At 39.4% G+C, this 14569-nt stretch overlaps 5 protein-coding genes across 6 annotated transcripts; 3 read left to right on the top strand and 2 right to left on the bottom strand.

Annotated features, from left to right (window-relative positions):
- Window positions 1-3085: 3085 nt before the first annotated feature.
- LOC123256959 lies at window positions 3086-3484 on the bottom strand. The gene has a single exon (XM_044716610.1). It carries the CDS (start codon window positions 3482-3484, stop codon window positions 3266-3268), a length of 219 nt encoding a protein of 72 aa, XP_044572545.1. The 3' UTR covers window positions 3086-3265.
- LOC6497311 lies at window positions 3086-3894 on the bottom strand. The gene is made up of 2 exons (XM_001962305.4): window positions 3730-3894; window positions 3086-3663 (listed from the first exon to the last, which is right to left on the bottom strand). The coding sequence occupies exons 1-2, from the start codon at window positions 3780-3782 to the stop codon at window positions 3564-3566; spliced, it is 153 nt and encodes a 50-aa protein (XP_001962341.2). The 5' UTR covers window positions 3783-3894; the 3' UTR covers window positions 3086-3563.
- A 1694-nt stretch (window positions 3895-5588) lies between these two features.
- On the top strand, window positions 5589-6356 carry LOC26515372. Its single transcript, XM_014906940.3, has 2 exons — window positions 5589-5753; window positions 5827-6356. The coding sequence occupies exons 1-2, from the start codon at window positions 5710-5712 to the stop codon at window positions 5927-5929; spliced, it is 147 nt and encodes a 48-aa protein (XP_014762426.1). The 5' UTR covers window positions 5589-5709; the 3' UTR covers window positions 5930-6356.
- On the top strand, window positions 5990-6356 carry LOC6498226. The gene has a single exon (XM_001962306.4). The coding sequence runs from the start codon at window positions 5990-5992 to the stop codon at window positions 6224-6226; it is 237 nt and encodes a 78-aa protein (XP_001962342.1). The 3' UTR covers window positions 6227-6356.
- A 4709-nt stretch (window positions 6357-11065) lies between these two features.
- Window positions 11066-14484, top strand: LOC6498227 (UDP-glycosyltransferase UGT5). Of its 2 annotated transcripts, none has more exons than XM_032451564.2 (6): window positions 11066-11127; window positions 11704-11985; window positions 12270-12652; window positions 12800-12908; window positions 12998-13446; window positions 13502-14484. In XM_032451564.2, the coding sequence occupies exons 2-6, from the start codon at window positions 11731-11733 to the stop codon at window positions 13791-13793; spliced, it is 1488 nt and encodes a 495-aa protein (XP_032307455.1). In that variant the 5' UTR covers window positions 11066-11127; window positions 11704-11730; the 3' UTR covers window positions 13794-14484. The 2 variants fall into 2 exon arrangements, with proteins under 2 accessions (XP_032307455.1, XP_014762033.1); XM_014906547.3 differs by having other exon boundaries at window positions 12710-12908.
- The last annotated feature ends 85 nt before the right edge of the window (window positions 14485-14569 follow it).

Here is a 14569-nt window from a genome sequence, read left to right as displayed (position 1 = left end):
CAAGGAATGGATGGAAATTACAACTATATAGACATCACTGTTGGCTACCAAAAAATAATTTATAAAAAATCGATAAGGTAATTTCATCTTAGATTTTGATGTAGTTCCCTGCAAGAACCGATTAAAATATTCTTTGCAAGAATCAGATAAGTTTAGGCAAAGGTATCGCCATCGCAGAGGCTCAATGCACTTTTCAAAATTTTGAAGGGGATCGTCCAGAATTTTGACAAAAAATTCAAAAAATATTTTGTGTCTAGGTTTTGATGTAGTTTGAAAGGGTATCAGTGTACAAATCGATTAAGGTATTTCCCGCAAGAATCGGATGAGTATTATCAAAGATATGGTCATTGCAGGGGGCCATATTGAGGCTCCATGCACTTTTCAAGATTTTGAAGGGAATCGTCCAGAATTTTGACAAAAAATTCAAAAAATATTTTGTTTCTAGGTTTTGATGCAGTTTGAAAGGGAATTGATGTACAAATCGATTAAGGTATTTCCCGCAAGAATCGGATGAGTATTATCAAAGATATGGTCATTGCAGGGGGCCATATAGAGGCTCCATGCACTTTTCAAGATTTTGAAGGGAATCGTCCAGAATTTTGACAAAAAATTCAAAAAATATTTTGTTTCTAGGTTTTGATGCAGTTTGAAAGGGAATCGATGTACAAATCGATTAAGGTATTCCCCGCAAGAATCGGATGAGTATTGGCAAAGATATGGCCATCGCAGGTGGCTATATTGAGGCTCCATGCACTTTTGAAGATTTTGAAGGGGATCGTCCAGAATTTTGACAAAAAATTCAAAAAATATTTTGTTTCTAGGTTTTAATGCAGTTTGAAAGGGAATCGATGTACAAATCGATTAAGGTATTCCCCGCAAGAATCGGATGAGTATTGGCAAAGATATGGCCATCGCAGGTGGCTATATTGAGGCTCCATGCACTTTTGAAGATTTTGAAGGGGATCGTCCAGAATTTTGACAAAAAATTCAAAAAATATTTTGTTTCTAGGTTTTAATGCAGTTTGAAAGGGAATCGATGTACAAATCGATTAAGGTATTCCCCGCAAGAATCGGATGAGTATTGGCAAAGATATGGCCATCGCAGGGGGCTATATTGAGGCTCCATGCACTTTTGAAGATTTTGAAGGGGATCCCCCAAGAATTTTGACAAAAAATTTTAAAAATATTTTGTTTCTATGTTTTTATGCAGTTTGAAAGGGAATCGATGTAGAAATCGATTAAGGTATTCCCCGCAAGAATCGGATGAGTATTGGCAAAGATATGGCCATCGCAGGGGGCCACATTGAGGCTCCATGCACTTTTCAAGATTTTGAAGGGGATCCCCCAAGAATTTTGACAAAAAATTTTAAAAATATTTTGTTTCTAGGTTTTTATGCAGTTTGAAAGGGAATCGATGTACAAATCGATTAAGGTATTCCCCGCAAGAATCGGATGAGTATTGGCAAAGATATGGCCATCGCAGGGGGCTATATTGAGGCTCCATGCACTTTTGAAGATTTTGAAGGGGATCGTCCAGAATTTTGACAAAAAATTCAAAAAATATTTTGTTTCTAGGTTTTAATGCAGTTTGAAAGGGAATCAGTGTACAAATCGATTAAGGTATTCCCCGCAAGAATCGGAAGTGTATTATCAAAGATATGGTCATCGCAGGGGACCATATTGAGGCTCCATATACTTTTCAAGATTTTGAAGGAGATCCCCTATGAAATTTAAGAACCTTGATGAGTATTGGCTAAAAGATAGCCATTACTGAGTTCTGTATATGTTTATTAAAAGTATGTTAATTACTATGGTCCATTTTTAAAAAGAACTTTGTAATAATCAAAGCTTAAAACCTTTTTGTAGGTTTTCCATAATAAAGACATGATAATTGCTTCTGCACTGGGACAACAAAGTTAATAGATCAGAAGGACATGGTGTCCCGTTTTGGAAGCCTTGCAACTGACACATTCCACACCAACGAGCAAATACTAAGACACTCAGTTTATTTCGGGGCAAAGTTCAAAGGACACCTGCGGTGCTGTTTTAATTGCATCGCACAACACCAAAAGTGACAAGAAATCTATTGGTTGCTGAGGACCACCCGGCGCTAGGAAACAAAGTAATTACAAGGCCCAGGACAGACAGAAACAGAAGAGAACGGTGGCGAAGGGAGTTAGATCAAACCTTCAATTAGGTGGAATACACTGACAGTTCTTATGAGTAACTATTTAACTTTATATACAGATTACAGGTAACAATATAATATAAATCAATATAATTAAGGATGGGATATGAAATTTCTCTTTATCCCAGATAAAAGTTATTTCACATTTATTGGAATTAAAGCATTTTCAAATTTTTCGTTTTTTTTTCTGTGCCATTGACAGTTGCCTTCCGGAAAAGGAAAACCCAAAAACGCCACAACATTTATTTTTTGGATGGAGGCAAGGGCGCTGGGATTGAATTCTATTAGCACCGTCAAGGAAATCGCTTTTCCTAATAGCCATGTGCCACGTGTCCCGGGAAGCTCAGACTCTGGGTCCTTGCTCAGTCGTGTGTCACAACCGAAGGACAACCGCAGCAGCATCCGTCTCACTCCCGTTGTCGCCTGTCCCGGCAAACAATACAATTGAAAAATTATAAAAATTTCGCACTTTCCGAATTTTACGGCTAAAGCAATCCTCGCATCGAAAACCGGACGTCGTCCTTTTGCGGCTGCATTGGGAGATACACTTGTTTTCTATCGAAAAGGACACGCTTCAGGGAGAAGGTGGGGCGATGGCAGATTGAAGGGATGAATGGGAGGCGGTGGTGTCAGAAGGCCAGACATCATCAATATTGCAGAAGTCGCTCGGCAGATTGAGGCTGTCAAATAAGCGTAGCTAATGCGTATTAAGTGCACTCCATCCGGATTCTCTTGGAGGGTTGTCCGAAGCAAGCTAATAGCCGCAATTCATGCAAATGTGGTAGAAAAATAAAATATGCGATGGGAATCAGGCAAGTCAATTGGCAAGGTCAAATCGCAGCGGTATTAGAGGGTGGTTCAAGAGGATAGTTATCTTTAAATAAAAGTCAAATAGTCTTTAACTTTCTGCGCATCTTTTTTTCAATTTTAATTTTAAACCAATGGATTGTTTCATAATTTTTTTCTGTATCACATTGCTATACCTAAGTCCATATAACTATTCTAAAGCGAAACAAGTAACCAGCTTTAAGTTACAACGTCATGCATACCCGACCCCAGTATAGTTGAGATTCTGGTTTAGGAGAAATGCATTCCATTGAACTTATCGCGGTCGTTCTTCACCATAGAGTTGTACTTCCACTTCTCGGCATTTGAAGCTTGACTGCTCCAGCTGGACCCTGATCCGGCTGCCGATCCTGAGCCAGTAGTATGCTTTGAGGGACTTTGGACTTTCGAGGAGGGATTATCCTTGGCGGTGCTGCTCAAGCACTTGTCAGTTCGCTCGGTATAGACCATTTTATCTTTTTGTTGATGAGAAATTTCTGCCGATTACACAAAGCTGCGCTTCCAATAGGTCTCTGCGAGAGTTCAAAGTTCACGGTACAGTTTGCAAGAGAGTGAGCACTTTAAGTTCCTTGTTGTTGGCCGAATTACCCGTACGCGATCCTTTTTTGGATGACAGATTTTTTCCCAATCTGAAAGTTGAGTCAATTTGTAATTAATACTATTCAGAAGTGCAAAATCCCTTCTACAAAACCTACCTTGCTTGCTTCAACAATTTCTGTTTGGCATCCGTGTTGCTAATTTTTGGCATTGACACACAACTTTTGCAAATTGCTCATCGAATAAAAAAGAAAGGTAATTTCACAGCTCGCACTACGGACAGCTCAGGCCAGCACGTCTCCGCTCTGCACTTTCTACTGAGCCTCCACCGATTCCGCTTCAGGTTTAAATACGCCGCTTCGATCCGAGTGCACTGCCTGGGCAGAGGCACTACCTTACTGCGTCACAGTTCTATGGAGTAAGTAACGTTAGTATCTCTCCGCAGCAACTGCAGATCGGGCTGCTGAACCCACTGTGCATTACGTCTTCCACCCCCACTGCCACCCTCCAACCCCACTCCAGACCACCTTACCAACCCCTCAGGTGGCCTCTGTCTGTGTCGCCGCGTCTCCGTCTGAGGCGAACCCGTTCCAGCGAACGGCAATGCAAATTAGAGCTATAGAGCAACTGGTTTTTATCGAAACATTTGCAAACAAGTCAACAAGTTTCAAAAGTCGAATTTGGGAAACCCCTATAAAAATTTCAAAAAGATTGAAGTCCACACAACATTTTTTGAGATTATTTTAAGGTTTGACGAAGTAAGAAGACACTCTCAATACTTCTGATAGATCGTGTTATTAATATCTGGTAGGGTATAGCAGCTTCGGCTTTTCCAAAACTAAGCTTTTCTGTCTTGTTTTTCGGTCATCTGTCTACAAACATGATGATTCGAATTTCGAATCAATAAAATTTGGACCTGCCGGCCGGTGATTTTGGTGACACGTCACCCACGAATTTAATACTTTTCCCTAAAATACCTTGTCTGATACTAACAGGTATTTTCCAACCCCTATCTATATACTTTATATATAAAATATACATATAATGAATATGTATGAGTATGTGATCAGACGTTATCTGTATATAAATTTTATTACGCATGAGGTGGCTGATGAAAAATCTTAGTTGCATTGCATCAGCCAATTCGATCAAGAAAAAAACCCCGTTGTCTATAGTCAGATATAGTATTTTAATCTGTTTTTCTGAGAAATATTCTTATATAACAGTAATTATGCTGGATTATTGAAAAATGGTTACTGATTAATTTAGGATTTTTTAAATAAAGAGTTTTATATTGAAGGGAAAGATGTTTAATAGAATAATAAAATTATGTGATTAGGTTTCCCCACCTTTACTATCCTTTTGTTTAAAATGGAATTTTAAAAAAAAAATTTTTTCAAATCGGAATATATTTTTGAGTATTTTCACTAATTTTTTTTTGGCCATTTTAAATTCAAAACTTTGCACTTTGAACACTTGTTGTATAGCCAATTAATGTGTCTGCGGAATATTCGGTTGATTCTGCATTATGCAAATGCGCCAGACACATGGCTAAATAATTAATAAAAATTGGCCAGACACAAAAAAAAGAAAGTATAAAATAATAACACTTTTGAAGACAGGTTATACTGAATTTGTTTTTCAAATATATGAAGCACGTTGAATTTAAAGGGCAGGTGTTTATTGAACCTGGCAATTGGATGAAAACAATTACTATAAGATCCTGAAGAGAAACTTGTTTGAAATGCCTGCCCCCAAAAAAAACCCCATTTTAGGTGTTTGTTTACTCTGAATTTCGGAAATGTTTACCGTTTTGGGACATCAATGGTGGACCGCGTGGCCAACTCGCTGTTACCATGATAGTTCCATTGACGCACCCAAAGAGGTAAACAAGAAATTTGGCAAACGTCTGGGACGGTGATTTTTAAACACAATCGTCGAAAACTAGTTTAAGTCTAGCACGCTCCAAGCGCGTGATGAGATCAGCAAGATGGGAGATGGGCCTTTCGGTATAAAAGCGCCACCCTCAGCTAAATGTCGAACAGACTAAATCGTGAAGACTTCGCAGTCGTTACCTACAACGATCATTCCAAAAGACAAGAACTATTTTTCCCCTTTGTGTTGCAACAAATGTGTCAATGAAGACACCGGACACCAAGGCCAAGCTCCTCAATAATTTAAGGTGAGATGGAGAAATTTTAGAGAGCTACGATCAAAGATATTAACGTTCTACTATGTTTTTTTTCTATTTCCAGTCTTTCTAAGCATCTGTCCTCCAAAAAGGGCGGCTCTCGCACCAGCAACTGCGGCAACTGTCTGGAATTCTCCGTGCTCACCCGGCTCTCCAGTGTGCCTTGAACCCCTCCAATCCAAGCTCCTTTTAGCTCCTGTTGAAACTTGAAAACACATTCGTTCAAAATGGTCCACCAAATTCGTACCCCCAACAAGGCCATTCCAGCCAAGCATCTGAGTCCCATGCGGACTGTGGAGGGTCTGGGCGGAAAGTATGCCGTGTCCAGCAGTCCGGCCGACAGCTTCTTGCGGAACAATAGGCTCACGGTTCAGAGCAGCTCCCAGAAGCCATCGGCAGCCTTCAAATACAACCAAATGGTCATCAACAATCGGGAGCAATTCAATGCACTTCATTTCTGCTAGGATGACAGAAGGGCTAGCTTCTGGGACCTGGAGAGGCCGGAATGGAAGGGATGCCGGACAGCAGTATCAATATACCTATTACCTGTCACAAAATAACGCAATAAATTAATTCACAAAAATTTTCCAATAATTAATTGTGTCATAAATCCCAGCAGTCACGTGCTGCCCGGGCTCCAGGAAATTTATTTATTGCAGAATTTTTTATTTTGCGAAATTGAATTACCCCAGCTAAGCCTACGAAGCCATTCGTCGGCATCATTTTTCATTGTTTGCGGCTGTCTGCCTCACTTTGTCATATGCAAATGTCCGACACTGTGCGTGTATGTTTGCGATTTTTGCGCATTTCGTATTCCGGTTTTTTCCATTCATGTGCCATATTTTCACATTAGCGCCAAATCAAAAGCTTTAGCATTTAGCTTACCAGGATTTGTGTAAATCTTCGTTGGTTTTCCCAGAGTTTCAGGTCCTGCTTTTTAGAAAAGTCAAAAAAGGACAAGGACATTGCAGTCTGTGGTGAAAAAAAGAACAATTTTAAAAGCATAAGGATCAGGACCTTTTGTTGAGAAATGTTTGTTATGGTTCCTCAATAGGTCACATTGAAAAAAGCTCTAAAATTAACGTACATGGCACATGGATTATATGCATAATTAAATGATTTTTTGTAAGAAGCCTTACCCCTGAAAATATTTAAAGAAACCCCACCTGTTCCAGCACAAAAATCAGATTCAATGCAAATGAGCTGGACTAGTATGCTAATAGTAATTTTAAGAATCAACGTTCTCAACAGCAGATGTACTCACAAAGAATCCGATCAGCTGGAAATCCAGCAAACTAGTTAAGCCAGTAGGCACTACTTTCAATAATCGTCAAATCAATGACTAAACTGTTGCCAGGCCACAAAAAAAATAATGCCGCCAGACACCAGTGTTCCCAGTCGCCACCCTCCCAAATTAAGATTTTCGCCACCAAATCAGTGGGCTACACAGTTGGCTGACTCGAAAAAAATTAAAAGACAATCTGTTACATCGAAAGTGCACAAATCATCGCCAGCCACAGATTTTTATGCCCCAAAAACATTTTTATTATTCCACTAAATTAAACGCTCAGCGCGTTTTAAGTGAGGATTGAGTTATATAATCGCCGGGTGTGTGCTTTTCCTGTGATCCTGGATATGTCCTGGAAATATGGGAGAGTGATGCGGCGACGGTCATTAAATTATCACACATTTAGCTTCCAAAAACAATTCAAAAATACCGCTGAGAACAAAGGCAACCCTCGAACCTTGAACCCCGCTGTTGAAACTGCTTCTCACCCTCGGACGGGAGGGAACTTCTTCTTGGGAACTTGGCTTTCACCCCCGCAAAGTGTTTTTGTTGCCCTGCCGCATTACAAGCTGAAAACATGGTTATTACATCAGTAAGTGCCAGTAAGTAAGGGGGGTTAAAGGGGGTTGCCCTGTTCTGTGTGGGCGTTGCAAAATGGGCGATGGATGGATGCTGTCTTGGGATGATTATGACAGCATGACGACTTATCTGAAACGACCCATTTGCCGGAGCCACCCCCTTTCCCAGCTCTATTATGTCTAATTTAGTTTTTGTTTCTGTTTTTGCAATATGTCGACCATTAGCGAGTGAAGGGATCGTCCATGACGATAAATCATAAACGAAACATCAATTCCAGCACTTGACCCTAAAAGGACGTCACGATGTGTCAGAATGGACAACGATATTGGTGGCTCTTATCCTTAATGTTGTTTTTAAGAAATTATTATTAAGTAGGGAAGAAGGAAGCCCTTTTGGCGTATTTAAAAGCCACCTTCTGGTCACGTGTCCCTAAATCCTTTTCAAATTAATTAATCGCCAAAAAGATATGGGGAATGAGTAGTTGACAAACAGCCAGGATAACCCTTCTTGATAGATACTATGCTCCAAGACGTCTGACAACTTCATCCATCACGCAAGCAGAAAACCCATACACTGAGAGAATATCAAAAGTTTTTCAAAAGTTTCTTTCAAACATTCTCCATTAATACTCCCAGGACTCTTTTCGCTTGCCTGCCCCGACTATTTCGGTTTGATGATTTATCGACATTTGTGCGGAAATCGTTGTGCCAAAAGCTAAATCGAAATGAAACTGCTTTTCCAAGGCAGACAAGAGAGAGTTTTCTGGCGTGGTTGGGGGAAAAGAAAAGCTGCAGGGGGATCTGACTTCAGGTATGTCCATGTTCTTCGGGCGGAAACGCACTGCCAAAAATAAATTGATTACTGTCACGGAAATAGCTGCAGCACATATTCCCGGAGCACTCAGCTCTCAACTTTGTTTGTTAATCGATTTATTCGGGAAAACACGAAGACGCGGTGGTGAGTTACTCGAAAATGTCTTAGTCAAAAGCGTCAGTCTTTCGAACGGCTTAAGGCAGAGCGAGCCAGAGGGGCGTAGGTCGAGGAAAGTCAGTCGCTGTCTTTTCTTGGCGTCAAGTTTATAGATCACGTGACTTGGTATTAAATAGTTTGGCCTGTCAATTAAATACACCTGTAAGTGATAGAAGGAAAAGTTACTGGGGGTTCACAATTTTTCAGATTACCGAGAAACCAGCAGGCACGCAATGTTCACGCCTTTGGTTTGTGCGTAAAAAGAGACATTAGATTTAGATATAAGACATTCTGATAAGACATTCGATAAGCTAAATTGAAAAATTATATATTTTAAATCGCTATATAGTCTCTAGAATATATGGGAGACCCTAGCAAATATTAAAAAAACTATATTCTTTATAAAGAGTCTCAAGCTGTCGTCCTGAACTTCCAATAAACTATCTGACGGGAAAGTTTTACGCCGACAGTCCAAATAATCCTCTTACACACTTCATCCCAAACCCCAATACTCACTAGGTTTGGGAAGGACAAAGCGATGGATGCCTCCAACAACTGTATTAGAAACTTTCTCTGTATAATTTCCGCATTTGTCGGAATTCACTCTATGGTAGAAACGGAATCAGGGTTATGGATACTTCACTTCAAATTGCACTTCCGTGCGAAAAATTGGTTATCGGAAAGTTTCGTTGGGATTTTCAGGCAGTCTTTCAACGGCGCCCACCTCCCCAGACCATCCAAAATTTTTTATACAATTCAGTCAGTCTGAATGGAACGACGTTCCGCCCCACTCCCTTTTAGCAGTGGCAGTGGCGTGTCGATAAAGTTTGCACCTATTGTCATTTTATTGATTTGTTATAAATTTCACACGTTCGCGAGCGCTCACCCCAAAGTTCCACACATGGGTGTGTATACTGCCTTATCATTTCATGCACTTCGATTAAATGTAAATGGCTGGAAAATGCCTCATGCCCCACCCACATTTTGAAATGGACACGCGCCGTCTCAGGACAACCCTTTTTGGCCCGCTTATCTGCGAATTTTCTATACGATTTCGTATCACTTTAAATTCCATTTTATTGCCATTGCAAAATAAATGACCGACAACAAAAGTGAGAAAAGTTAAAAAGCCGGGGAGCTTGAATGTCCGAACGTTAAAATAAATTGATACCGGGTAATTCCTTCCCACCAACGATTTCTTCAAGTGATTTTTCTCTTCTATACCCAGATGTTTATCGATATGGAAACACCTTGAGGAAAATATTCCCAAAGGCAGTCCTCGAAAAAAGAAATAGATTGAAGGTTTAAAGCATTCGACTGCTCAAGCTGTTGATTTGATAATCTGGCGTAAATTTTCACTTGTGAAAAGTATTCATAATTAAGTCACAGTTTTAATGACGTGACGGAAATATTAAAAGTGAACACTTCCCGGAGAAAGCAAACCCTCATCCGGTTCATCCACCCCCTCCTTGGGCTGTTGGCATCGTCCAGTTTGTGTTTTTGTTTCTGTTGCGACTGCTGCGCTAATTAGGCGAGACGTGGAAAATTTTGCTTATTATTTTCCCTAAATTTTAACGACCTGCCTTCCGAAGGATGCTAAGCGTAGAGCCCATTCGAAAGATATTTTATATGGTGCAACATTTTGAAATTAGTATCTCAAAAATTACGATTATTGTCAAACTGAAATTTAATTAGCCACGCCCAGAGTTCTTAATTTTGAGAGCAACTGACGAAGTTGGGACATGCTTTTGAAACACTGACTTTGACAACTGTTCCTAAAAGTGTTTTAAAAAGTCAATAAATATTTCATGAAATATACTTTTAAGAAAGTTCAAGAAAGCATGTGACAGATTTTGATTTCTGTCACCATTTTGAAAAAGGCAGCATCTAAAAGTATGCAAAGAAAATGGTGTATCTTAGATTGTGGGTTTTTACAGATTTTTACAGATATATGTATATATTTTTAAAATCTAAAAAAAGTCTTAATAAAAAATATAATTAATTTATGATTGGCATGCTGACATTTTGACACATCTTATTCAAAACTTGATAGAACAAATTGGACGAAAGAAAAACGATTAGAAAATGTATAGTGTTTTATACGCGTAGAATGTCATATAAAATATTATATAGATATCCGATCCATTGATTGAAAAATACTCATTCATTTATTGCACTTGCCATTTTATTTGTGTAACCGGCATATTCACCTAGCCCTTTTTGGGCCGACTTCCCTGGGACTGTCCCCTCCTCATTGAGAAACTTGATTTAGCAATCTAATGACCCACCGCAAATTGTTCATGACTGGCGGGGAGTATGTGTCGGATTGTTGGGGATTGGGCTATATATATATACATATTGCATATGTATTATCGGAAAACTTTTGTCTCGGCTAAAAGTAAGAAAATGCAAAACACCGTTGTTGTAGTTTCAACTTAGTAAACTGAGCCGCTGTTACCACAGCATTCAGTTGATCGCGGATCGTGGCTGTGAGGAGTTGCATTCTACCTTTGAAAAGGCAGTCAAGTGGTATTAAAATCCTATTAAATCTTCATACCGTAAAAGAACTGCAATATATCAGCAAAAACAGAGTAAACTAGCCTAACCAATTCAAACAGGTTAAAAGCCGCAATAAAAAGAGATGTATTTTAGTCCAATTAAAATCCAATTAAAATATGGTTTGTGAAGTTCAATCAAGAGAGTATGGATTAAAAATCAAAGCCCAGACTGCAAATTCTGCAAAAATGAAAATTAACACTCGACGAAAAGTGGCAATTAAAATAACTTTGGTGGACACCTCCAACAGCTAGAGCTTTGGAAGAAACGCTTAAAGGTCTGCCCAATACAATGGCCACTCAAAGTCACGATCTAAACATACTCAAGCAAAATAAATCCAGTTGTTCGTGCAACCAAGCGCCACATCAGATACAGTTGCATCTTATGCTGCAGGAATATTTGTTTCCCCCTGATTAACTTTGATCTTTTGTGCGGCTTCACATGAATTAGTTAATAGCTAGCTTTTCACAGGTGATCTTAAGTTTTCAGTATAAATAGGGCTTCGGATAAAACTTCGTTTTGCCCATATCTGAATTTCTTTTTTTTTAGTTCTTAGTTCTTATAAAAAGGTCGAAAATGCTGCTTCTATGCATTTCTCTAGTATTATTTTCCATCGGATGGGAGTCTGCAGGAGCGGCCCAAATTCTTGGGTTATTCGCCCATCCTGGCAAGAGTCACTTTAACTTCTTTCGCCCAATCTTTACGGCCTTGGCGGAAAGGGGTCACAACATTAGCATGTATAGCTATTTTCCACTTGAGAAGCCAATAGACAACTATACGGACTACGTTTTCCAAGGGATGCCGGTGCTTACAGATATTGTGGACTTACAGGTGAGTGAACTGTTTTCAATTACTTTTAACACAACTGACCACAAAATTGTCGGTTAAAATTTATAATAGGAATAGTTGGCTATAAGATTTTTATCGCAAATGGTTAATTATTCAATTTTCCACCATAAATATATACATAAAAGTTGTTACTTAAACCTGGCCATTAAAATCGTTAAGGCAATTGCTTTCGGAAATATAAAAAAGGTGTCTTTTCTGCATAGAAGTTTTGGCCTGTTGGAAATGTAGTTAAGTAAATGATAGATCTTTTCTATTTATTTTTGTAGAACTTCGAATCAGATTGGAAGCCCTTAGGACTGCCCTTTAAGATACCCACTTACTTCATGCTCCATGACTGGGGCCTTCGATCCTGCAAAGTGGCCTTGAATTCACCTCTCATCGCTCAACTTCTGGCGTCTCCGATCCGATTCGATGTGGTCATTCTTGAGCACTTTTCCAACGACTGCATGGCAGCTGTGGCCCACCTCTTGGGGGCTCCCATGATCGCCCTGAGTAGCTGTGCTATAATGCCATGGCACTACAAGCGGATGGGCAGTCCGTTCATAAACCCCATCATGCCCATGAATTTCCTGCCCTACACGGATGAAATGAGTCTGATCCATCGAATCAACAACTTCTTTCATTTCCACTCCGTCAGTATTCTCTACAAGTAAGTATTTGATTGATTTTCTGCGATCTTCGGATTTGAGTTTCTTTCTTTGAAAAGCTGGATTACCCAACCAGCAACGGACGAGCTGATAAAGCATCGATTCGGCAACGGCCTGCCGCCCATTAATGAGATCGTTAAAAATACCAGTCTGATGTTGATAAATCAATATTACGCTCTGACTGGACCCCGTCCCTATGCTCCAAATGTCGTTGAAGTGGGAGGATTGCAGTTGCGGGTCGAAAAGCCACTGCCACAGGTAAGGTAGGGTTGTTCTACCTTATCAAAAGGGTAGACAGTTCAATCCTTAAAACATTAAATTTGTAACTTAATATTATATAATTCCAGAATTTAATGGACCTTTTGGATCGTTCTCGAGATGGAATCATTTACATAAGTTGGGGCTCTATGGTGAACCCCAACACGTTGTCCCCAGCAAAGCGTAGTGCGCTCTTCGAGAGCATTTCCCAATTCAAAAAGTACAACTTTGTGATGCGATGGAAATGTGACCCATTGCTTTTGAAGGAGAAGCCTTCGAATCTGTACATTTATGATTGGTTACCCCAGAGAGATTTGCTTTGTCACCCCAAAGTTAAGGGATTCATGTCCCATGGTGGACTGTTGGGAACCACGGAGGCAGTCTACTGTGGAGTTTCAATGTTAGTTACTCCGTTTTACGGAGATCAATTTTTGAATGCTGGCGCTATCGAACAACGAAAGCTTGGGATAATAGTGGACTTTGTCAATTTCGATACTGAGCATATAACTAGAGGGTTACAAGAAATACTTGATAAACAGTAAGGAAACATAATACTCTAAGCTTCGCTTTCAACTAAAACAATTTTTCCTTAGATTCGCAGAAAATGTAAAAAGAGCTTCGAGGGCTTTTCGCTTGCGCCCCATCCCGCCTCTTGAATTAGCAGTTTGGTGGATCGAGTACGTAATCGAATCCGGAGGAGCACCACTTATTCAAAACGAGTCCCGGAATATGCATTGGATTGTCTATAATTCGATCGAGGTCTATTTAATCTGTCTGGGTGTCCTCTGTCTAGTGAGCATAGGACTCTGGAAATCCGTGAAGTTGCTAAGCAGAGCTCTATGTCGTGTTAAAAACGAGGAAAAATTCAAACCAAAACAACAATAAATTTATATTTTATTAGTTAGTTTATTAAAAAAATATCAAAACAACAAGTTTTTCTCGCTTAATTAATACAGCGAAACTTTGGAGGTCTGTGAAACTTTAATGACTTTTGTATGTTGTATAAAATTAAGAGTTAAAATGGTTTTTAAAACCTTTCTCCGACAAAATACCTAATATATGTATGTTGAATGGAATATTCCACAGCCAAAATGACAGTTCAAAAATATTTATAGTATATAAATCACCTATGTTATATATGTTTATTTTATATAAAATCCGTTTGCGCCCCGAAATTCGAACCTACATAATTCTTCCCAGAAACAGTATCAAAAAAAGTAAACACCCTTGAGACAGACATGTGAGATTCTACTGATAAACAACTGCCCCAATATATTCTGTTGTTTTTGTTTCTGATGGGGTCTCGTGCGCACTGTGCTCCACTCTCTCCCACTCTCACTCTCTTGCCAGAGAATCAATAAGCTTCCGACAAAGATCAGTGATGCCAAAAAATACACACGATTTCAGATATACTAGCGATAATGTTTAACGGTCTACGGTGGCTACTAACTGGAGTCCTATGCCACTGGAGGAGCAGCAATATCAGTAGTGTTATGTACATAATTTTAAAACATTTCGAAAACTTATTGATCGGAAATTAGAAATTTTAAACAAAATAAATATAAAAATTAGAATATACAGTGGCATTTTTATTTTCGAGACTTTTTCGCCAGCTCTGTCGAGGAATGATTAATTTATTCGATCGCTGAGAGTGCGTTTTT

This window comes from Drosophila ananassae, chromosome 3R, assembly GCF_017639315.1.
Source record: "Drosophila ananassae strain 14024-0371.13 chromosome 3R, ASM1763931v2, whole genome shotgun sequence".
In the NCBI taxonomy this organism is placed as follows: domain Eukaryota; kingdom Metazoa; phylum Arthropoda; class Insecta; order Diptera; family Drosophilidae; genus Drosophila; species Drosophila ananassae.
This window is presented reverse-complemented; position numbering and strand designations above follow the sequence as displayed.